At 41.0% G+C, this 24,906-nt stretch overlaps 1 protein-coding gene across 2 annotated transcripts in view; it reads right to left on the minus strand.

The window, feature by feature from the left end:
* Window positions 1-24,906, minus strand: part of rmp24 (ribonuclease MRP subunit p24) — a 63,167-nt gene that overhangs the window by 25,376 nt on the left and 12,885 nt on the right. For both annotated transcript variants that reach the window (XM_043719056.2, XM_043719055.2), the window contains exons 2-4: window positions 10,199-10,314; window positions 2,341-2,363; window positions 2,053-2,252 (exon numbers count right to left, since the gene is read on the minus strand). In XM_043719056.2, coding sequence (XP_043574991.2) covers window positions 2,053-2,252; window positions 2,341-2,363; window positions 10,199-10,290 — 315 coding nt within the window. In that variant the 5' untranslated portion in view covers window positions 10,291-10,314. The remainder of the gene's footprint in view (window positions 1-2,052; window positions 2,253-2,340; window positions 2,364-10,198; window positions 10,315-24,906) is intronic.

The following is a 24,906-nucleotide window of genomic DNA, read 5'->3' on the forward strand; positions in this document are numbered from 1 at the left end:
CTTATGGTCGAGATCATAACGGCGGCACAGTGGTTAGCACTGCTGCCTCACAGCACCAGAGACACGGGTTCAATTCCCGCCTCAGGTAACTGCCTGTGTGGAGTTTGCACATTCTCCCTGTGTCTGCGTGGGTTTCTTCCGGGTGATCCGGTTTCCTCCCACAATCCAAAGATGTGCAGGTTAGGTGAATTGGCCAAGCTAAATTGTCCGTAGTGTTAGGTGAAGTGGTAAATGTAGGGGAATGGGTTTGGGTGGGTCGCTCTTTGGAGGGTCAGTGTGGACTTGTTGGGCCGAAGGGCCTGTTTCCACACTGTAATTAATCTAATCTGTGATCAGGTGGAAGGGTCTGTAGAGACCAAGTGTTTTGTTATCACTATCCAAGGAATTTGATGGAATAAGTGGAATCTGATGATTTACCACTGAAATTAAGACAAAGTATTGGTTTCTTTATATTGTGCAAGTACCACTTCATATTCTGTCAGAAAATTGCTCTCAAATGTTTTCATTTAATATGTATGTGAATATTTACCTGGTTCTTCAGTATTAGTTTAAACTGTTTTGCCTTGTAACTCTACCTAAGCTGGGAATCACCTTTTTTGGTGGCAAAGAGTCTGTGTGCATATTATAAGAGGAATAATTAATGCATGAGAATAAGCACTGAATTATAGAATTGTTACAATGCAGGAGAATACTTGTTTAATAAACTTAACTAGACCTACGCCATCACAATCTTTCAAATTTTGTCTTTTCAGGTGTTTATCCAATTCTCTTAAAGACACTTCTCAGGCAGGGGAGAATAAATCTAACTTCCATATGGAATCAGTTTTTCTGTAAATGTTTTTGTCAATTATCTTGAATTGACGTTCTCTGGTTCTCAACGTTTCTAACAATAGGAACAATTTCTCCCTATCCACTATAGTGATACCATGATTTTGAATACCTCAATCAAGCCTCTCAATCTTTTCTTTCCAAGAACCAGCACTGCAGATTCTCCAATATAAATCCTTCATTCCTCGAACTATTCATCAAATGTTTTTTACACCATCTCCCAAGCCTTCACATGCTTTTTAAACTGGAGGATCCAGAACTGGACACGTGACTCCAGCTGAAGTTGAACTCACAAGTCAGCATACGTTTTTGCTCTTGTTCTCCCATCTCACTCAGACAATTCCCATCTGTGCCACCACTATTGAACTTCATGGATTTCAACTTTGCCGCTGGCCCACTTAAAACTTCTTTATTCAAAGGGATTCAAGACGAGCTAGTCTAATCTCTCTTCAAAATCTAAGCACTGGAGCCCTGAAAGCATTCTGGTGAACTTTTTCCAAAGCATTATGCTGGAACTTTACACACGGCTGAAGTTGTGCCCAGATGTTGTGATTATGTGGTGCAATCCGGTATCATAGTCAGATGTAATGTGATCAGAACCACCAGAAATGCCTCCAAAGTTAGCAAATCTCCTTTACAGAATGTCAGATGCAGACAGCCCCTTACGCAGTCTCAGCACTTCAAACAGTAGCAGCTGCAGCTTATTGAAATGAAGAGTACTGGATCTGGTGCTGTGGGTTATTATTTCTTCCTTCAATTTAGCTAGAATCTTTTTGGAACATGCAAGTCATCTTGTGCTCTGAATGCTGCCAACTTAGATTCCAGAATCAAGACATTTTTCCCTCAAAGGAATAGGACCCTGGGGATGGCAATCTCGGAAGCCCGACAAACAAACGAACTGAAACAACATCCTATTGGCCAGGGTCCAAAATGAGGCCTCACCCCAGACGGGAGCAAATAAGTACTGCAGGAGAAACAGAATCCCAGGCTATTTGGCTTATTCAATGAACTACACATGTAATGATCATTTTGAAAACAAGGACATCTGGTGTCCCTAATTTACAGGTTTCATGGTATAAAAACAAGTCCAAGCTGTCTTGATTTGGAGGCTAAGCTTTGCTCTAAGATGTTCATACTCAGAGCATACAATGAAAATGGAGATAAAGGTGAGTAAATATTGGAGCAGTTTTTCCTCAACATTGATAAGCTTGCGTCAAACCTTACCAAAGTGCTTCTAGAGTTTCTATATTTCTGCAGTTGTCGCACTTGTTTGAGGTTAAGTTTCCAATTGGCTGCTTCACGTCGTAGCAGCTTTTTTATTTGAACAGTAATCCTTCTTTTGGATTTCAGTCGCACTCTATGGTTCCCAGGGAGAAGGCACTCAAAGCAATGGCTACACACTCCTTCTGGATTAACCTTCGTACCTACAATGAAAAGGCATGCTTAACAAAATTTGGTCCAAAATCTGCATATTCATCCAAACAATGAAACATTGGAGTGGTTCATACTGACCTGCTATCAGCTGACATGTCCATCTGAAATGAAAAAAGCACAAAGATAAATAATCAAAAATATTTAACCACACAAATTATGTAAAAACAGAAACTGCTAGAAAACCCAGTAGATCTGACTGCATCTACATAAACAGAAATGTCTAATAAGGAGTCATCAACAGAAAATACCAACTTTGTTTCTCTTACCTCACATGCTTTTTATTTTAAATTTCCAGCTTCTGCAGTGCTTTGCTCCTCCATCTTTTTAAGATTACACTGTACTCTGATTAAAGTACAATTTCATAAAACTAAATCACAGAAAAAACCTTGATATAAATATTTAACAGATTACTAAAAATCTAACATCTGAATAATCTATATTAAATTTTCTTTTGCTTTTGGTAATACTCCCTTTGTACCATAATAGGCAGAAGAATAAATTCCAAAAGGAACAAATTCCCTGATCTTGGAGGCAAAGTAATAAGACCATAAGACGTGGGAGCAGAAATTTGGCCATTAAGCTCATCGAGTCTGCTCCACCATTCAATCAAGCCTGATAAGTTCCTTAACCCCATTCTCCCGCTTTCTCCCCATAACCCTTAGGTTGAGTATCAAAGGGATCATCTATCTCAGTCTCAAGTATACTCAATGACCTGGCCTTGACAGCCTTCTGTGGTGATGAATTCCATAGATTCCCCACTCTCTGGCTGAAGAAGTCTCTCCTCATTTGCATACTAAACGGTCTTCCCTTTACTCTAAGGCTGTGCCCGCAGGTCCTAGTCTCTCCTACCAATGGAAACATCTTCCCAACATTTCTCCTCTGTCCAGGCCATTCAGTATTCCATAAATTTCAATCAGATGCCCCCCTCATCCTTCTAAACTCCATCGGGTTTGTCCCAGAGTCCTCAAATGTTCCTCATGTTAAGCTTTGAGGCATGATGTTCCCTCAATAAAACCATGCTGACTTTGCCCTATTTTATTGTTCATTTCCAAGAGTTTAGAAATTGCATCCATCACAATGGATTCCAGAACATTACCCACGACTGAGGTTAGGTTAATCGGTCAGTAATTTGATATTTTGCATTTCTCCCTTTTTAACCAGGGGTGTCACGTTAGCATTTCCAGTCCTCTGGGAAGCTCTGATTCTATTGATTCCTGAAAGATCACCATTAATGCCTCCACTATCTCCCTTAGAACTCTGGGGTGTAGCCTTAAGCTCCCTTATCAAATCTGCCTCACTGCACAACACTAAATCCAATGTTGAATGTTCCCTAGTGGGCTCCATTATAAACTGCTCCCAAAAGCCATCTCTGTCTAGGTGATTTATTCATCTACAGGCCATTCAGTTTTTCGAGCACCTTCCCCTTGGTGATGGCCACCATACTCAGCTCTGCCCCCTCACTCTCTTGAATTTTTGGGATATTACTCATGTCTTCTTCTGTGAAGACTGGCGCAAAGTACTTATTTAGTTCCCCAGCTATTTCCCCACGACTTTCCCTCCAGCATCATGTTCCAGCAGTCCAATGTCCACTTTTGCCTGTCTTTTGTCCCTTAGATATCGAAAGAAACTTTTAGTCTTCCTTTATATTACTGGCTAGCTTACCCTCATTTTATCTTCTCCTTCCTTATTTTTTTTGTTGCCTTCTGTTGTCTTTGTAAGCTTCCCAATCCTCTGGTTTCCCCACAGCCCTTCACCTCATCATATGCTTTCTCTTTTTGCTTTTATACTATCCCTGACCTCCCTGCTCAGTCAGGGTTGCCTCCCCCTCCCTGTACCAGGCTTCTTTTTCCTCAGGATGAATCTCTGCTGTGTCTCCTGAATTACTCCTACAAACTCCTGCCATTGCTGTTCCACTGCCTTTCCTGCTAGGCTCCTCTCCCAGTCAGTTCTACCCAGTACCTCCCTCATGCGTCTGTAGTTGCCTTTATTCAGCTGTAATACTGTTACTTCTGATTCTATCTTCTCTCTCTCAAATTGCATATTATGATCACTGCCTCTTAAGGATTCTTTCACCGTAAGCTCTATTATCAAGTCTGCCTCATTGCACAACACTAACTCGTGTTGCCTGTTCCCTAGTGGGCTCCATCACAAGCTGCTCCAAAAAGCCATCTCATAGACATGCCACAAATTCCTTTCCTTGTAATCCACTACCAACCTGATTTTCCCAGTCCACCTGCACATTAAAATCCCCCATGATCACTATAATTTTGCCTTTCCAACACATCTCTTCTTTCTCATGATATATCTTGCACCCCTGTTCCTGACTCCTGATCTCCTTGCAGCTACGTCTCAGTGATGCCCACCACATCATACTGGCTAATTTCAATTTATGCCATAAGCTCATTTACCTTATTCCTTATACTGCATGCATTCAGATAACACATTTGGTCCTGTATTAACTCTCCCTCTTCTCATTATCATTTATTTGTCCAGTGTGGTTGAAGTTTGATTGCTAACCCTTTCCATACACTGTCCTATTTGTGTCTGTGCTGGAGATCTTAATAACCTCCCCTGAATTCTGCAGTCTTACCTCGTCCTTTAATTCAGATTTTCTAATTTTCCCCTATAACTGAACACCCCCCTCCCCCCCTGTTTACAGCCCTAGTTATGTGATTTGCTAGGACTCTGGTCCCAGCCCGGTTCTGATAAAGACCGTCCCAATGTAACAGGTCCCTTCTTCTCCTGTACCGGTGCCAATGTCCCATGATTTCAAATCCACAGCAATCTTTGAGCCACACATACTTAATCTTATTGACCCTGTGTCAATTAGCAAGCGCATGGCTCAAGTAGTAATCCAGAGGTTATTACCTTTTTTGGTTCTGCTTTTTAAGTTAGCTCCGAGCTGTTCATACTCCCTTAGTAGAACTTCTACCCTAGTTTTATCTAGGTCATTGGTACCTATGTGGACCACAACCACTGGATCTTTACTGTCCCACTCCAAGTTCCTCTGCAGCCCTGATGAGATATTCTGAACCCGAACATCAGGCAGGCAACACAACTTTCAGGCTTCTGGATCCTGGTCACAGAGAACACTGTCTAGGCCTCTAACTAGATTATCCCAATTATAATGTTTCTCTTCTCTCCCCCCCACTTGAATGGCTCCATGCACCACAGTGCTGGCAGTGGCAGCAAAGTTAGCCACAAGCAATACCATTAAGTTCAACATATAGGTGGGCTGTGCTTTAATTTAATGCATATAGCCCAGCAATGCAACACAAGATCGTGAATTGGTATGATCTACAGCCATGAATGGAGGTTAAGTTGAATAATTCTAAATCCACCCTACAACGTAAACAGACAAATGTGGCATGACCAAAATAAGCTAATTTGTTGCTGAAATATTTAAAGTCTATTGCTCTGATCTATATTCTCAATTGCTCCTTGAGAATTATTTTGAAACAATATTTTGGAATATTATGCAAAAACAGGTGAAATGTAAGACAGATTTAAAACAGCAACGCCAACATGTTCTACCACTTTCTATATTTGAAAACATAATACTGTTACAGAAATGAGTTTTGATTAAAACACTGGATTTATTTTTATTATTATGATTTTCAAAATTCTGCACAGAGGAATTCCCTTCATGTTATCAATACACTCCTGGCAATCTCTCGTACATCGACTGGAAACAGCTGAAAATACTGGCACATTTCAGCCAATCTCCTGGACATGTTGACATGGGTTAAAGTTCTAAATTTGAGAAAGGCCAATTTTGACGGCATTAGGCAAGAACTTTCAAAAACCGATTGGGGGTAGATGTTTGCAGGTAAAGGGACGACTGGAAAATGGGAAGCCTTCAGAAATGAGATCACGAGAATGCAGAGAAAGTATGCTCCTGTTAGGGTGAAAGGAAAGGCTGGTAGGCATAGGGAATGCTAGATGACTTAAAGGAATTGAGGGTTTGGTTAAGAAAAAGAAGTATACATAAGGTATAGACAGGGTAGATCGAGTGAATCCTTAGAAGAGTATAAAGGCAGTAGGAGGGAAATCAGGAGGGCAAAAAGGAGACATGAAATAGCTTTGGCAAATAGAGTTAAGGAGAATCCAAAGAGTTAAGAAATAAATTAGGACTAAAGGAGAGAATTAAGGGAGATTAAGGGACATTAAGGGAGAGAATAGGGCCTCTCAAAGATTAGCAAGGTGGCCTTTGTGTGGAGCAGCAGAAAATGGGGGAGATACTAAACAAGTATTTTGCATCAGTATTTACTGTGGAAAAGGATATGAAAGACATAGACTGTAGGGAAATAGATGGTGACATCTTGCAAAATATCCAGATTACAGAGGAGGAAGTGCTGGATGTCTTGAAATGCATAAAGGTGGATAAACCCCCAGGACCTGATCAGGTGTGCCCTAGAACACTGTGGGAAGCTAGAGAAGTGATTGCTGGACCTCTTGCTGAGATATTTGTATCATCGATAGTCACAGGTGCGGTGCGAGAACACTGGAGGTTGGCTAACATGGTGCCACTGTTTAAGAGGATTGATGAGGGCAGAGCAGTAGATGTGATTCTATAAGGACTTGAGTAAGACGTTCGACAAGGTTCCTCATGGGAGACTGATTAGCAAGGTTAGATCTCACGGACTACAGGGAGAACTAGCTATTTGGATACAGAACTGGCTCAAAAGGTAGAAGACAGAGGGTGGTGGTGGAGGGTTGTTTTTCAGACTGGAGGTCTGTGACCAGTGGAGTGGCACAAGGATCGGTGCTGGGTCCTCTACTTTTTGTCATTTACATAAATGATTTGGATGGGAGCATAAGAGGTACAGTTAGTAAGTTTGCAGATGACACCAAAATTGGAGACGTAGTGGACAGCAAAGAAGGTTACTTCAGATTACAACAGGATCTTGACCAGATGGACCAATGGGCCGAGAAGTGGCAGATGGAATTGAATTTAGATAAAATGCGAGGTGCTGCCTTTTGGGAAAGCAAATCTTAGCAGGACTTATACACTTAATGGTAAGGTCCTAGGGAGTGTTGCTGAAGTTACCTTGGAGTGCAGGTTCATAGCTCCTTGAAAGTGGAGTTGCAAGTGGATAGGATAGTGAAGGCAGCGTTTGGTATGCTTTCTTCTATTGGTCAGAGTATTGAGTAAAGGAGTTGGGGCGTCATGTTGTGGCTGTACAGGACATTGGTTAGGTCACTGTTGGAATATTGCGTGCAATTTTGGTCTTCTTCCTATCGGAAAGATGTGGTGAAACCTGAAAGAGTTCAGAAAAGATTTACAAGGATGTTGCCAGGGTTGGAGGATTTGAGCTACAGGGAGGCGCTGAACAGGTTGAGGCTGTTTTCCCTGGAGCTTCGGAGGCTTAGGTCTACAAAATTATGAAGGGGCATGGATAGGATAAATAGGCAAAGTCTTTTCCCTGGGATGGGGGAGTCCAGAACTAGAGAGCATAAGTTTAAGGTGAGAGGGGAAAGATACAAAAGAGACCTAATGGACAACTTTTTCACACAGAGGGTGGTACGTGTATGGAATGAGCTGCCAGAGGAAGTGGAGGAGGCTGGTACAATTGCAACATTTAAAAGGCATTTGAATGGGTATATGAATAGGAAGAGTTTGGAGGGATATGGGCCGGGTGCTGGCAGGTGGGACTAGATTGGGTTGGGATATCTGGTTGGCATGGACGGTTTGGACCGAAGGGTCTGTTTCCATGCTGTACATCTCTATGACTCTATGTTTACCAAAGACATCTCTAATACAGATACATACTCAAAGTTTGTGAGAAGATTTGTAGCTCGGTGCTCGTTGTTGTGGTTCAGTTCGCCGATCTGGGAATTTGTGTTGCAGACATTTCCTCCCCTGTCTAGGTGACATCCTCAATGCTTGGGAGCCTCCTGTGAAGCGCTTCTGTGATCTTTCCTCCGGCATTTGTAGTGGTTTGAATCTGCCGCTTCCGGTTGTCAGTTCCAGCTGTCCGTTGCAGTGGTCGGTATATTGGGTCCAGGTCGATGTGCTTATTGATTGAATCCGTGGATGAGTGCCATGCCTCTAGGAATTCCCTGGCTGTTCTCTGTTTGGCTTGTCCTATAATAGTAGTGTTGTCCCTGTTGAACTCATGTTGCTTGGCATCTGCGTGTGTGGCTACTAAGGATAGCTGGTCATGTTGTTTTGTGGCTAGTTGGTGTTCATGGATGCGGATCGTTAACTGTCTTCCTGTTTGTCCTATGTAGTGTTTTGTGCAGTCCTTGCATGGGAATTTGTACACATCGATTTTGCTCATGCTGGGTATCGGGTCCTGGGACAGTTCGACTGGGACAACACTACTATTATAGGACAACCCAAACAGAGAACAGCCAGGGAATTCCTAGAGGCATGGCACTCATCCACAGATTCAATCAATAAGCACATCGACCTGGACCCAATATACCGACCACTGCAGCTGGAACTCACAACCGGAAGCGGCAGAGACAAACCACTATAAATGCCGGAGGAAACATCACAGAAGCGCTTCACAGGAGGCTCCCAAGCACTGAGGATGTCACCTAGGCAGGGGACGATACGTTTGCAACACAAATTCCCAGCTCGGCGAACAGAACCATAACAACAGATACTTACTGGAGACCTCTCAGCAAATATTGACACACGCCTGCTGATCTTTCACAACAGTGACCCATACTTGGATACTGTTGCCCCTTTGGCAACATTTGGACTCAATAATTGAGTCAGATACATCACTGCAGGATAAATGTTGCATTACTGTAAGACAGAATAAAAGAATTTCCTGCATAAACCAAACCCAATAAATTCCACCAGAAATATTTTGGCTTAAAGCCAGCTAAGTCAAAATGCAGGATCATGGCAAGTTTTAAGCCCAAACTGGCTCACAACCGGAAAAAAATTGAGAAGCACTGGTTTAGAAAGGCATAATGGAGCCAAACTTTCAGCAATTGAATTCCTTTACAAGGATACTATAGACTGGGAATAATCCAAACAAGATTGGCCAACCACAGCTACTCTACAAGATTTCCTTTAAGGTGAAAAAGAGGAAGCTTGAAAAGTAACATAGAAGTCTGAACTCCACTTTGCCATAATATAAAATACACTTCTTCAGTTGCCCAGCACCCTACAATAAATCCATCTCAGGGAGAAGGACCATGAATAATGAAAAAGCAATTTCTTCCAATCTCCAAAGGAGTCTTTGAGTTTTTCAATTTTTGTGATTCCCTAAACTGCAAGATTGTTTTTTCACAGTCTCAGCAAATTGAAACTGACAGAATTCATTCCTGAGGATTCACTCAAACCTAAGATTCCCAGTCAATCCAAATCTTCCCCTCCGACTAAAAGAAATTCTCTGTACCCAAACTCCAGCATCCACATATAAAAATAATATTTTAAAATGCACTACAGCTAAATGCATTAAGAGGGGTGATGGAGCACTGACGTAATCATGACCAAATTAACAGAGATCCTGAAAATGAAGTGAGAGAAAGTTGTTTCTTTCCAATGTTCCCCTGGCAGAGTCGTTTAAAACTATTTTATCCTTTAGTTTTAATTGGTGATTATTGCAAACAAGTTTCTTTCTGCCATAATTACTAAAAATATTAGTGCAAATAAAGGACTGAAAATAGGGAAATAGTTATTACATCAAAATCATTAAAACCACCAAAAATCAGTTTCTATTCATACCTGAAGGCATTTAATATTCTTGACAGTTTAAAAAGAGGGACTATGAACAAAATGGCACAAGCAGGCAGATACAAAATTATGCTAATACCTCAATTTGTGAATTATCTGGTCATTATCATAAGTTGATCCACTTGAAGTCTCAGTTTGTCAGGAAATAATCTGCACACTACATTTTTCGGTTCATTAACATGGCAGCAACAGCAATGAAAAAGGCTGGTTAAAATTATCCACTCAACTGTTACTTACAAAAGGTAGCGTGCTTCTGCGGGACAAGCATCCTTCAGCTGAAAGGCTAACTTCTTGAGAGATTGCAGTCTTTTCACAACACTAGTGGCCATGTTACATCAGTGGAAAATAATGATCTAGAAAAAATACAAAGTATGCAAATAAATACTAATTACTAATAGCCAGAGTCCGCTGATACTCCGTATTGCTTCCAACTGTGCACACACTGCAATCCAGAAATGTGCACAATTCCAAAAATGCCTCATGATTACAATTCCAATGACATCAGACACAAAGTAATAACACTTATGCAAGGTAAAGGGAGGGAGGTCAGAGAGCAAGGATGTGATGAAGGGGATTGGTAGAAGGAGGCCTGGTAGGAGAGAGAGGGCAGTGTTGGGGTGAAGGGGAGGAACAGCTTTGAGAGAGTGAGGATGGGATCACAGCCTCTGCTTCTCCCAACCCTTGCCCCTTCCAAGATATCCCCCTTTTCCTCTGCAAAGCTGACCCCTTCTTCCCTCTTCACAGCGAGAATAAATTTAAAGCCAAACCTAGTATGTGTACATGTGTCCAGATGCATTTCACATGCCTGGTGTGTATGTATGTGGTGTCAATAAACATGGCCTTATTACCAAAAGATTGTTCACATAAAAAAAAGTATGCTTCATCATAGTAATGCTTCAGTCTTGAACTTTCCATGAGGAATCCACAGATCAAACCCCAATCTTCCCAACTCTGAAGCTGCAGGGTGCTCCATCAATCTCTCTACTCAATGAGGAATTAATACTGCCCTTCCTCAAACTTGCCAAAGATCACCTTGGGGGCACGATAGTACTTGTAAATAATGTGGACAAGATGGTCGTAGCCACCCAGTTGACGATGCTCCGGATTAAACAATTTGGTGCACAAATACAGCAACTACCTGACATCAGTAGGTGCAGCTTAGGGCCATTAGCAAAACATCATTTTTGGTGCTTGATTCCTGCCTGGCTGGAATTTTAACGGACCTGCTTAACAGAGAGCACTATATATCTAAGCATAGTTGTCTCCAAACAGTAGAAATGTAAATTTAAAGACCAAAGTTATGTTAAAGCTGTATAAAGCTCCAGTTAAACAAATTTGGAATTCTGAATTCATATTAGTAGTGTATTTTAGTACGTATTGCACAGCTTCTCCACAATACAACTATTCTGGTACTATTCTTGAAATGGTTGAAATGATGAGGGAAATGTGGTATAGACTAGGTTGCATTTCCTCGAATACAGAAAATTAAGGAAGCAACTAATTGAGATTTAAAACGATCAAGAGTTTACAAGATATCTAGAAAGAAAATTTTCTTAAATAAACTTCAGAGCAGTTTTAATAATAATCTTAAGATTTGCACTACACAAGAAATCCCTTCCGCATCATACAAGGACTACTTAAAACTTAGAACCCTCTGCACCTCCTACAACTCTATGTAAATCTCAAAAAGCATGCAACACTGCTTAGGCCTTTGTTATGAAAGGTTTTTAGAAATTAAGTTTATAGTAACATACCAAGTAAACAGTATTAGGATATGGATGATACAGGATTTAATTAAATGGCAGAACAGTCTTGGTTTACTGCTCCTTCCATGTTCCTTTCTAAAGATTTAAAGGTAAAGTAGGTATACAAAGCTCTCCAGCGATTCAACTTTGTAAACCAGAGGTTTTGACGCTGTACACAAGGTCCCATAGCATTTTAGTCTGACAATCACTTAAACAATTCAAACTTAATATTGCATTCAGCTGATTTTCTTTAACTTCTTAATCTCATTTGTCTCAGTCGGTATGGTGGCTCAGTGGTTAGCATGCTGTCTCATAGCGCCAGAGTTCAGGGTTCAATTCCAACCTCGGGTGACTGTCTGCGTAGAGTTTGCACATTCTCCCAGTGTCTGTATGCTGCAGTTTCCTCTCAATCCAAAGATGTGTAGGTTAAGTGAATTGGCCATGCTAAATTGCCCATAATGTTCAGGGATGTGTAGGGGAGGTGCATTAGTTAGGGGTAAATGTAGAGTACTGTAATGGGGTAGAATAACAGGTCTGGGTGGGTTACTCTTCGGAGGATCAGTGTGGACTTGTTGATCCAAATGGCCTGTTTCCACACTGGAGTTTCAATGAAGAGGGAAAGTCATTGACAAAACAAATAATAATTGTGCTCAAGAATTTGGTAGAGAGACAACCTTTTTTGAACAACTAGCTTGTGTGAAAGTAATTCTGCAATACTATCAAGTTAGGGGTTCAAAACTTTGACCCAGTGACAATGAAGAACCAGTGATGTAGTTCCAAGTATCAATGAAGTGCAACTTTGTGGGGAAGCAAGAGGTGGAGGCCTTCCAGTACACCTGCTGTCCTTAAACTTTGAAGTAGCAGAGGTTAAGTGTAAAAGAAGCTTTGGCAAGTGCGGCTACATTCTATGCGGGTGGTAGACAGTGCAATGGTGATAGAGAGAGTGAACCGTTGACATGGAGGATAGTGTGCCAATAAAGTGGCTTTGACTTTCGAGTATTGTTGAAGGCTGCACCTCATCCAAGTATGCGCATAGTATTCGATCACATTTGCCTTTGGTGTACAGGACTTAATTAGGGGCAGCAAGAATGGATGAGGTGGTGAGCTACTCATAAACCAAATGAGCTGCTCTCAGTTACCATGTTTGGGCTGTCAAGTTTATGTTCAATGTGATCTTTAGGATGTTGATTCTGATTTCCCCATCAATTATACCACTGAAGGTCAAGGGGAGATGGTTAGACTCTCTCTTATTGGAGATAGTTATTGCCTTGAATAAATGGAACAAATGCTGTTTATCACTCAGCAGCCTATTTGGCTCTTTGTGGGTATTATCAGAGCAAATTGTGAACACTAACCACCATGCAATCTTCAGCAAAAATACCCACTTCTGACAATGATGCAGGGAAAGCTATTGACTAAGCAGCCAATTTTGGTTCAGCTGAGGTTACTGTCCAAGGAATTTTGAACTAGTTAATCAGAAATATCAGTCCCAAGAAATTTCTGCAGCAATATCTATGTATTGAGGTGATTGGCCTTGAACAACTCAATCATCTTCATTTGTGCTCCTAGATATGATTCTAAGCCACGCAGGCAGCATTCTCCAAACACCCCCAAATTCCTATTAACTTCAATTTGATTAGCATTCCTTGATACTACACTCTTAAAATGTTGCTACAGTGTCAAGGACAGTGATTCTGATCTCAGGTCTCAAATTCAACTCTCTTACCCACATTTAGATGAAACCTGTCAATCTGGAACACAGTGATTCAAAGAACTCAAACTATGTTGCTAATAGCAGATTATTAGGTGAGCATTATGAAAGCACATTGTATAAGTTGATTATATTTTGGATTATCTTTTTCATGCCAAATAAAATGAGCTGACAAGGGTTCTGCACAATGACTGGTCTGTGACTTGGTTACCATGGAGACTGGAGCCAAAATATGTATGCAATATTTCAGACCAGAGCCTACTGTTTTGCTATGGAAACAGACTGAGGATTGAGGTGTCAGTGGGGGAGCACTTTGGGGTCAGCAACCATAATTCTATTTGCTTTAAAATATAGTGATGGAAAAGGATAGACCAGATCTAAAAGTTGAAGTTCTAAATTGGAGAAAGGCCAATTTTGACAGTATTAGGCAAGAACTTTCGAAAGCTGATTGGAGGCAGATGTTCGCAGGTAAAGGGACGGCTGGAAAATGGGAAGCCTTCAGAAATGAGATAACAAGAATCCAGAGAAAGTATATTCCTGTCAGGGTGAAAGGAAAAGGTGGTAGGTATAGAGAATTCTGGATGATAAAGAAATTGAGTGTTTGGTTAAGAAAAAGGAGGAAGCATATGTCAGGTATAGACAGGATAGATCGAGTGAATCCCTAGAAGAGTATAAAGAAAGTAGGAGTATATTTAAGAGGGAAATCAGGAGGGCAAAAAAAGGGGACATGAGATAGCTTTGACAAATAGAACTAAGGAGAATCCAAAGGGTTTTTACAAATATATTAAGGACAAAAGGGTAACTAGGGAGAGAATAGGGCTCCCTCAAAGACCAGCAAGGTGGCCTTTGTGTGGAGCCACAGAAAATGGGGGAGATACTAAATGAATATTTTGCATCAGTATTTACTGTGGAAAAGGTTATCGAAGATAGAGACTGTAGGGAAATAGATGGTGACATCTTGCAAAATGTCCAGATTACAGAGGAGGAAGTGCTGGATGTCTTGAAACAGTAAAGGTGGATAAACCCCCAGGACCTGATCAGGTGTACCCGAGAACTCTGTGGGAAGTTAGAGAAGTGATTGCTGGGCCTCTTACTGAGATATTTGTATCATCAATAGTAGCAGGTGAGATGCCGTAAGACTGGAGGTTGGCAAACGTGGTGCCACTGTTTAAGAAGGGTGGTAAAGACAAGCCAGGGACCTATAGACCAGTGAGCCTGACATCGATGGTGGGCAAGTTGTGGGAGGGAATCCTGAGGGACAGGATGTACATGTATTTGGAAAGGCAAGGACTGATTCGGGATAGTCAACATGGCTTTGTGCATGGGAAATTATGAGGGGCATGGATAGGGTAAATAGGCAAAGTCTTTTCCGTGGGGTCCTGGAGTCCAGAACTAGAGGGCATAGGTTTAGGGTGAGAGGGGAAAGATATAAAAGAGACCTAAGGGGCAACCGTTTCACATAGAGGGTGGTACGTGTATGGAATGAGCTGCTGGAGGAAGTGGTGCAACATTTAAGAGGCATTTGGATGGGTCTATGAATAGGAAGGGTTTGGAGGGATATGGGCCGGGTGCTGGCAGGTGGGACTAGATTGGGTTGGGATATCTGGTTGGCATGGATGGGTTGGACCGAAGATGCTGTACATCTCTATGACTATGAGGTGTTTTTGCTTTACTATAGATTTACAGACTCTCATTAAACATCACTGGATAGAATGGGAAAGAGAGAGAAGCACACAGACAAATATAAAATCTGCTGTGATGTGCAATGGGAGGAGGCTGTTTTGTCTATTGACTTGCAGGCAGAATGCTAAGGAAAGTTTGTCCATTCACTGAATAGAAGGAGCCTGAAGTGACTTAAGACTGGAAAATTCACCATAGCAGAGCTCAGGGAAGGAATCACTGAAGTGGGTCTTGCTGCCGAAAGTCGATTCAGGAATTCTCAGCAGACCAAAGAACAAAAGCTTTCAATAAATCACAGGATATGATAATTCAGCAAAACGAGGAGAAGTGAACTCATAGGAAGCTGGCAGTGACTGAATCATAGTTTATGAAGACTGCAATTCTGTGGACAGCATATGCAGCATGGATTATTGGTCATTTTAAGACATGAACAAGAACTCCTTTTTTTCCTGTATTATAGGTATCTAGTAGGTAGGTAACATCTAGTTGATGTTGATTATATAGTAACAAACATTCAATAGCATGACTACTGAATTCCCTCGTAACAAAATTCTGAGGTAACCATCAACAGAAACTGAACTAGACCAAACATATAAATGCTTTGGCTAAAACAGGAGGTCAAAGCTAGGAATTCTGAGGTGTGTAATTCACCTTAACTTCCAAAGCCTGTTCACCATCTACAAAGCACAAGTCAGGGGTGCATTGAATTTTCTCGTTTGCCTGGTTGAATGCAGGATCAACAACAAGGACAAGGTAGCTTACTTGAATGACACCACCTTCAACATTCACTTCCTCCACTATTCCTCCTATGCACAGTGATAGCAGTGAACACCATCTAAAAGATGCACTGCAACAACTCGTCAGGGCTCCTTTGAACAAAATCTTCCAAACTTCCAACCTCTGCCATCGAGAGGGACTAAAGCAGATGCATGAAAGCACCCCACCCAAGAATTCCACTCCAAGGTTCCTCTATCCTCACTGGGTCAAAACCCTGGAACTCCTTAGCAGCATTATAGATATACCCATCCACCATGACTCAATAATTCAGGAGGAGACTCATCACCACTTTCTCAAGTATGAATGGGCATGAACAATAAATACTGGCGTAGTCAGTGATGCCCACATCCCACAAACAATCAATCATTTTTTAAAAACCATAAGGAATCACATGACAAGATTCTAAACAATCACTAGAACTTCAAATATGTTCAAAAGTCTCAACTGAGGTCCTGACAGTAAATATTACTTGGTAACACTGCCACAAAACCTTCCATTACTATAGCTCATAGAGTGCATAGTACAGGAATGGGTCCTTCAGTTCACGATATCGTGCCAAACACGTTGCCATACTAAAGTCAACCGTCTGCCTGCCCTTGGTCCATATCCCTCCATTCCTTGCATATACATGTGCTTATCTAAAGTCTCTTAAACCCTCCTATCATATCTAGCCCCCTGATAGCACATTACAGACTCCTATGACGGTGTAAAAAACTTGCCCCTCACATCTCCCTCGAACTGCATTTCCCCCCTCCCACCTTAAATACATGCCCCTAGTTTTAGACATTTCAACTCTGGAAAAGAGAAGAGAAATGTATGCATCTCAATTTTATACAATTCTATCAAGTTTCCCCTCAGCCTCTGCTGCTCCAGAGAAAACAACCCAAGTTTTTCTAATCTCTCCTTATAGCTCATTCCCTCTGATCCAGGCAGCATCCTGATAAACCTTTTCTGCACCCTCTCCAAAGCCTCCACACATCCTTCCTGTGATGTGGCAACCAGAACTGAGCGCAATACTCTATGTGTGGCCTAGCCAAAGTCTTAGGAAGTTGCAACATGACATCCTATCTCTTGTACTCAATTCCTTGATCAATAAAGACAAGCATGCCATACACCTTGTTTACCATCCTATCTACTTGCACAGCCACTTTCAGGGAACTATGGACTTGAACCCCAAGATCTCTCTGTATATTGATCAATTGTAGGACCCTGAATAGCATTAAGAGGCAGCACATGGAGCAGTAATTGATTTTTTTTCTTAATTTTTTCACAGCACGAGGGCATCGCTGGCCAAGCCAGCATTTATTGCCCATCTCTGATTACCCAGAGGGTAGTTAAGAATCAACCACATTGCTGTGGGCCTGAGTCACATGTTTGCCAGACCAGGTAAGGATGACAGTTTCCTTCCCTAAAGGACATTTGTGAATCAGATGGGTTTTTCCAATATTTGACAATTGATTCATGGTCATCATTAAACTCTGACTTCCAGATATTACTGAGTTCAAATTATACCATCTGCCATGGTGGGATTTGAACCTGGGTCCCCAAAACATTACCTGGGTGTCTGGATTAACAGTCTAGCAAAAACACCACTAGACCATTGCTTCCCCTTGGAGGGATTATTCTGCTTTTTGCAGACAGGCCGTACAAAGCTTGGCAATCTTTCACATAGTCAGGTAGCTGCACAGATGTAGTTGTATTGGAACTGCTTTGCTACCAACCTTAGCATAAACCACATCATCCGACACCACCCCTCCAACCGTAACAAGGACAGAACCCCCCTGGTGCTCACCTTCCACTCTACCAACCTTCGCATAAACCACATCATCCAACCACCCTACCTCCTGCAAAAATGCCATCCCATATTTCCAATTCCTCCGCCTCTGCTGTATCTGCTCCCAGGAGGACCAGTTCCACCACAGAACACACCAGATGGCCTCCTTCTTTAGAGACCGCAATTTCCCTTCCCATGTGGTTAAAGATGCCCTCCAACGCATCTCATCCACATCCCGCACCGCCGCCCTCAAACCCCACCCCTCCAACCGTAACAAGGACAGAATCCCCCTGGTGCTCACCTTCCACCCTACCAACCTTTGCATAAACCACATCATCTGACCTCACTGCCTGCTTTGCTAGAGGCAGGAGTAATTCTGGAGAAGGCTTCAGCAATAACAACTAGTTTGATCAAGCCCCTGGCTTTTGGAACACATACAGCACTCAGACATTTCTTGATATCATGCAGAATGAACCAAAGTGGTTAATACCTGACATTTGAGATGGAGGAGCTCTCAGAAGGCTGAGAACAATCAATGGATCAGCACTTTTGTATAAATATAGGGGCAAATGCTTTAGTCATGTCTTTTGCATGCTCATATGGGGCTCTATTATTGAAGGTGGACAATTTTTGTAACATTCTCCTTGAGTTAGTTAACTGAACATCAGAATTCATGACCAATTATGGCAGAACATTGACCTGATCTGCTGGTTCTGGAATTGCTCAGCTCTGTGGTTACGGCATTCTGATTCGGCTTTAGCTTTCTCAGTTGACAGTTTAGTTTTAGGTGCATCTGTTGCTGCTCCTGGCATGCTCTTCTATACTCTTCATTAAGGCAAGGTTAATAACTAGTGTCAGGAATATGCCAGGTTCTAAGCTTATAGATTGAAATGGAATACAATACTGCTGCTGCCGACAACACCTCATAGATTCAGTTTTAAGCTGCTAGAACTAAATCTATCCTATTTAGCACAGCAACACTGGCACATAAATTGGACAGTAATCTACGACTTTGGTCCTGTGGCTGGTGATGAGACACAGCCTGGTAATCATGATCTTCAGGACTCGACCAGCTTAGTCAGTTTGAGAAAGTTTTGCTGGACATTGAAGTTCCATCGTCAGAGTCTACTGCATCGCTGCTACTTTTACTGTGCTTATTCCAAGGAATGTTTCATACGGCAGCATACTGATTGATTAGCTGAGGGAGGGCAATAGGTAGTAATCAGGTAGTTTTGTTATTATGCTTAGCCTAGTTCCTGAGAATGTTGAGGATTGTCAGAACTATTTAGTCTTGACTGGACATTGTTATATTGTCACCTCTACAGGTCTGTCCTGCTGATCAGAAAATCAATGCTATGAATTATGATAAGGAGTCTGAATCCAAGTCTGACTAAGTTAGCTGAAAGGTACAATTCTGAGGTTATGACTATGTAAGATTATTGCTGCATGAGTTAGTGAAGAGGACCTCTCAGGGATTTGGTCAGGTGCTCCTTCCTGATGTTAAACCTAGGTTAATCCTGCATGTTATGTCTAATTTTATTCTCATCTGAAATTTTATAGTAGTTTGATACAACTACTGGGCTATTAGACTCTTTCAGAGAACAGAGAAGATGTAAGCATATTGCTGACAGTTTATATAGTGGCCAGACTAGTTAAAAAGATGGCAGATTTCCTTACCCAACATTATATGAAATGATCAAAATGTGTCGATGATAATCTGGTAGTTTTACGGTCACCACTGATAATTCCTTTTTATTCCTGAATTAAACAAACAAAATTTAAAGGTGCCAATGACAGGACTTGATCATTTGTGGTACAGCAACATTACCATTATACCACCGTACCTGTGATTTTAGGAATCAAATGAAATAGTAGTATTCAACCCTTTACTTTGTCCTTTGTTTCTGTACTCACCTAAAATCAAGAAAGCCAAGCGCGAATATTTCCATTGCTCGTTAGTTAAACACAATGCAACAACTGAAGCATCACAGAGATCATCTTCAAACTACACTTGACGGTCCCTGCCCAGTAGCAAGAGCTAACATGGGAGCCAAGCCACTGCTTAAGGAGCTGGCAGCAACACGAACTTCAGTTTCTCCTGAAAACAGCAATGCTACTCTCAAAGTATACCTCAAAAATGCCATGCTGACCTGCCAGCTATGGAGTCAAAGAATAATAAAAATAATTTTTCTTACTATAGAACTTTAATGTATTAAAACATCCTAAAGGTACTTCACAGGAGTATTATAAAACAAAAAAATGACAAATATTTGGTCAACAAACTATGCTTTAAGGAATTTCTTAAAATTTAAGGGAGAGGGACAGAGAGAAGCAGGAAAGGAATTCCAGTTTTGGGTCTCAGCAATGAAAGGACAGCCATCAATCATGAAGCAATTAAAGTCAGGGATACTCGAGAGCATTGATGTTTTGTTGTAGGGTTGGAGATGAATACAAAAATAGGAGGGGCCTACACACAGGTATTGAAACAAAAAAGGGTTTTAAAAATGAAGGCATTGCTTAATCAGATTAGAGTTGGCCAACTAGTGTTGGGTTCACACAAGGATAGCAGGACTTTCGAAGTGCTCAAGTTTACAAGGAAGGATATTTTGGGGGGGGGGGTGGGGAAGACAGGGTTGCGACTTTGTCAGGATAGAACAGATAGGTCTGCAGCCAACAAAAAAATAAGCACTTCAGCAGCAGAATCATAACTAAGTTAGCAAAAAGAGGTTACATTAACCCTTGGAATCATGTAAGCATGCGCTACAATAATGGACTGCAGCACTAGAGATGATTCTCTGAATCTACAACCTCATAACAGATAGAGAGTTGTACCCCTTTGCCTTAAAACTTTCAAGACTGCCTGAAAAAGAACATTCCAGCCTTTGAAATTATGTTAATCTATGAGGGAAGCACTGTATTCACAAAGTTATATGCTTGCTCCCATTTATTTCCATCCATTCCTGTCATTCCCATTCTTTTCAATATACATTTAGCTGTACTCTGAAATGAAAACTCAGAACACAATTCCTCAGCCTTAAATGTAATCCTGAAAATCTGAAGTACTGAGACATTCCTTCCATTGACCCTTACGAGGTTCTGAACTCCAAGTACACTTCCTTGACACAAAGTATCCGATATGAATCAGTCTGCCTCAAAACATTCGTTAGATATTTTTCCTTCTAATCTTTAATCCAATTTCTAGCCAGTCATCCGATAATTTTAAATTGATAATCAACAATGGCAAATCTGAACAAGTTGAAACCATTGTGCTATACTTCCATTGTACTGGAACCTTTTCCTGACCTCTGTCTCCTTTTAAAGCTGGTTAATTTTGGGGCTGTTCTGCACATCCTGTCAGTCAGATATTATACAGGTCACACCACACAAGTCTGTCCGCCCTCTGGCTTTCATTACATCAATGGAAAAAAAATGAAATAAAAAAGTGAAAAAAATGAAATGGTTCTAGTGCCTGTCATACTACAAATCTAAAATATGCAATGTGTTATTGAAGATGAATAATCTAAAATTGTACAAAAATACCTTCAGCAGCTATATTGATGTTTTTGCATACATATCTGAAGTTAAGTATTTATATATATTGCAGTTCTAAAGAATAATTATATTACACTAGAAAAGTTCTCCCCTTCTCTCTTCACAGATGCTGCCAGACCTTGGAGTGCAGGTTCATAGCTCCATGAAAGTGGAGTCGCAGATAAATACGATAGTGAAAGCTGCATTTAGTATGCTTTCCTTTATTGGTCAGAGTACGGAGTACAGGAGTTGGGAGGTCATGTTGCAGCTGCACAGGACATTGGTTCAGCCACTTTTGGAATACTGCATGCAATTCTGGTCTCCTTCCTATCGGGAGGATGTTGTGAAACTTGAAAGGTTCAGGAGATTTACAAGGATGTTGCCAGGGTTGGAGGATTTGAGCTGTAGGGAGAGGTTGAATAGGCTGGGGCTGTTTTCCCTGGAGCATCAGAAGCTGAAGGGTGACCTCAGGTTTATAAAATCATGATGGGGCATGGATAGGGTAAATAGACAAGGTCTTTTCCCTAGGGTGGGGGGGTCTAGAACTAGAGGGCATAGGTATAAGGTGAGAGGGGAAAGATGTAAAAGAGACCTAAAGGGCAACTTTTTCACACAGAGGGTGGCATGTGTAGAATGTGCTGCTAGAGGAAGTTAAAAATCACACAACACCAGGTTATAGTCCAACAGGTTTAATTGGAAGCACACTAGTGTTCTGCACATCCTGTCACTAGTGTGCTTCCAATTAAACCTGTTGGACTATAACCTGGTGTTGTGTGATTTTTAACTTTGTACACCCCAGTCCAACACCAGCACCACCAAATCATGACTGCTAGAGAAAGTGATGGAGCCTAGTTCAATTGCAACATTTAAAAGGCATCTGGATGGGTATATGAATAGGAAGGATATGGGCCTGGTGCTGGCAGGTGGGACTAGATTGGGTTGGGATATCTGGTCAGCATGGACAAGTTGGACCGAAGGGTCTGTTTCTATGCTGTACATCTCTATGACTCTATGACCTGATTTTCTCCAATACAAATTTCAGATGTCCAGCATCCGCGATATTTTGCTTTAATTTTACAGAAGTTGTGTGTTTAATGTTGAAATACGAGTCAATTAATGTGATCTGATTCACATACTAATATTTTTTGTTTCAAAATGTCAACTCAAAAGGATCAATAAGAAAATTGGTGGCATACAAACAAAAACCAAGACTCTCCCACACACAGTATTACTGTCTTTCTAGTTTAAAACACAACTAAGTAGATCATACGTAGAAGCTGTTAGTACTTGAAGCCAATTCAGTCTGTACATGTGAAGTCTAACAGTTGAAATAAGACATAAGCTCCCAATGTACAACTACCCATAAATAAATCTGCCTGGATCTGCTTAGGAGCTCTCACACCATACATAAGCAGCTTTATATTTCTTGTTACAACACAGCCAGCTGTTACCAGCATCCATTGTGATTATCTAGGGCAACAATTTCTACATAAAATCTAATTTGAAAATAGGACAATATGAATCCCATGTGATCTCAATTAATCAGAAGCTCAAATGGTCTATTGATTGCTCCATTGACTAATTTCATACACAATTTTAATTTCTCAAACTTGCTAATTGCAATCATTAGAAATCCCATTAAAAATACAGACTTAACTCAATTCTTAGTTAATTAAAAATATTATATTGTTCTTTCCAGAACTCTCCTTGGCTCAGTAATAGTTTATTTTGTCCTTCACAAATAAATTAACTGATGTTAATAACAGTAGATTTAAAAAAACACAAATAAACAAACTGCAGTGTAATTTCATATCTGTCCTTGGGAGATCTCATTATCGGAACTACATAGTGATTTCAGAGCCTGGTCAGTTAAGTGGTTGCCTCAGAGACTGAGAGGCAACATTATAGAGGTTTATAAAATTATGAGGGCACGGATAGGGTAAATGGATCCGTTTCCTAGTGTGGGGGAGTCCACAATTGGAGGGCATAGGTTTAAAATGAGAGGGGAAAGATTTAAAAGAGACCTTAGGGGCAACTTTTTCACACAGAAAGTGGTGCAAGTATGGAACAAGCTTCCAGAGGTGGTGCAATTACAACATTTAAAAGGCATCTGGATGGATATATGAATAGGAAGGGTTTAGAGAGAGATATGGGATTAGATTTAATTTGGATATCTGCTCAGTATGCACGAGTTGTAGTGAAGGGTTTGTTTCCATGCTCTACAGCTCTATGTCTCTATTTGCTGGCCCCATCCCCATCCTGCACATGAAGTGCCCGATTTTAATTTAGCCTTGAAATGTGCTCGTTAACCTAAAAGGAGGTTATCAATTTTATGTAATTTTCTGGGGTACCAATTTTTCTGGCCACACAATTTGTCCCTATCTTCTGGGATAAACAAACTTCTGAAATAATGTACACTTTTGTTTCTAATGCATATTCCTAATGAAAGCACTGAATAGTTGAATAAATTCACTGACCCTGAATTCCCAGCAGGTAACTATGTTGAAAACAGCACAGTTAAAGAATGTGTGTTGTAATTGTACCAGCCTCCACCACCTCATTCCATACATGCACCACCTTTTGCATGAAAAGAGTTGCTCCTTAAGTCTCAATCTCCCACTGCAACTCCCCCCACGCCCAAACCTATGCCCTCTAGTTTTAGACTCCCCCCACCCTAGGGAAAAGACCTTGTCTATTTACCCTATCAATACCTCTCATTATTTTATAAATATCTATAGGTTACCCATCAGCCTACACAAACAGGGAGGACAGCTCAAGCCTATTCAACCTCACCCTACAATTGAAACCCTGGCAACATCTTTGTAAGTCTTTTCTGAACCCTTTCAAGTTTCACAACATCCTTCCAACAGCAGGGAGACCAGAACTGCACACAATATTCCACAAGTGGCCTAACCAATATCCTGTACAGCCTCAACATGACCTCCCAACTCCTCTACTCAATGCTGTGACCAATAAAGGAAAGCATACCAAATGCCTTCTTCACTATCCTATCTACCTGAGACTCTGCTTTCAAAGAACTATTAACCTGCACTTCAACGTCTCTTTGTTTAGCAATACTCTGAAATTAGGCTCACTCTATATCGAAGGGCCAACCTGACTATTGTCACAGGCTCAGCAGTTATCTATACAAAAAAAAGTAAATAAAATTTAGAGCTAACAGCTGTGGTAAAATGATAGATTCTTAATTTTAATCACATTAAACTGCTCTAAAATGGCCTCTTGTGATGCCCTACTTTTGGACCAGAAGTTCCAGGTTTGAGTCCCGTCTGCTCCAGAGAGCTGTGTAATAATTTGTCTGAACAAGTTGTTTAAAAATACTTGTAAGCTGCTCTATCATTACTGAAATGGACATGATTCCTTTTTGTCATCGCTTGTTCAATGGTGCTGCAAGATTCACATAAAGTGATAGTAGATGGGGATCACCTACAGTAAACTGACCATCATGCTGTTGTATTGTTTCTGAACTCTGCTCTAGATTTGCCACTAAGTAACAGTGCACCAACTTATTTATTGCAGCACAATTGACATCTTTGTAAAGAGACGTAATAGATAAACAACTTTTTCCCTTCAGAAGGAAATGAGGCCCAAGTAAACAACATTAGCTGAGATAGCAAGTCGTAACACTAACAACAAATGTTACGCAACAATTTCATAGAAAGAATCTCGTGACAATTCAACTTCACTTCCCTCTCCTTTCCTGTTGTCT

This window comes from Chiloscyllium plagiosum, unplaced genomic scaffold (genome assembly GCF_037043375.1).
Source record: "Chiloscyllium plagiosum isolate Xiang-an unplaced genomic scaffold, Cpla_swu_hap1 HiC_scaffold_34, whole genome shotgun sequence".
Taxonomy (NCBI): Eukaryota; Metazoa; Chordata; class Chondrichthyes; order Orectolobiformes; family Hemiscylliidae; genus Chiloscyllium; species Chiloscyllium plagiosum.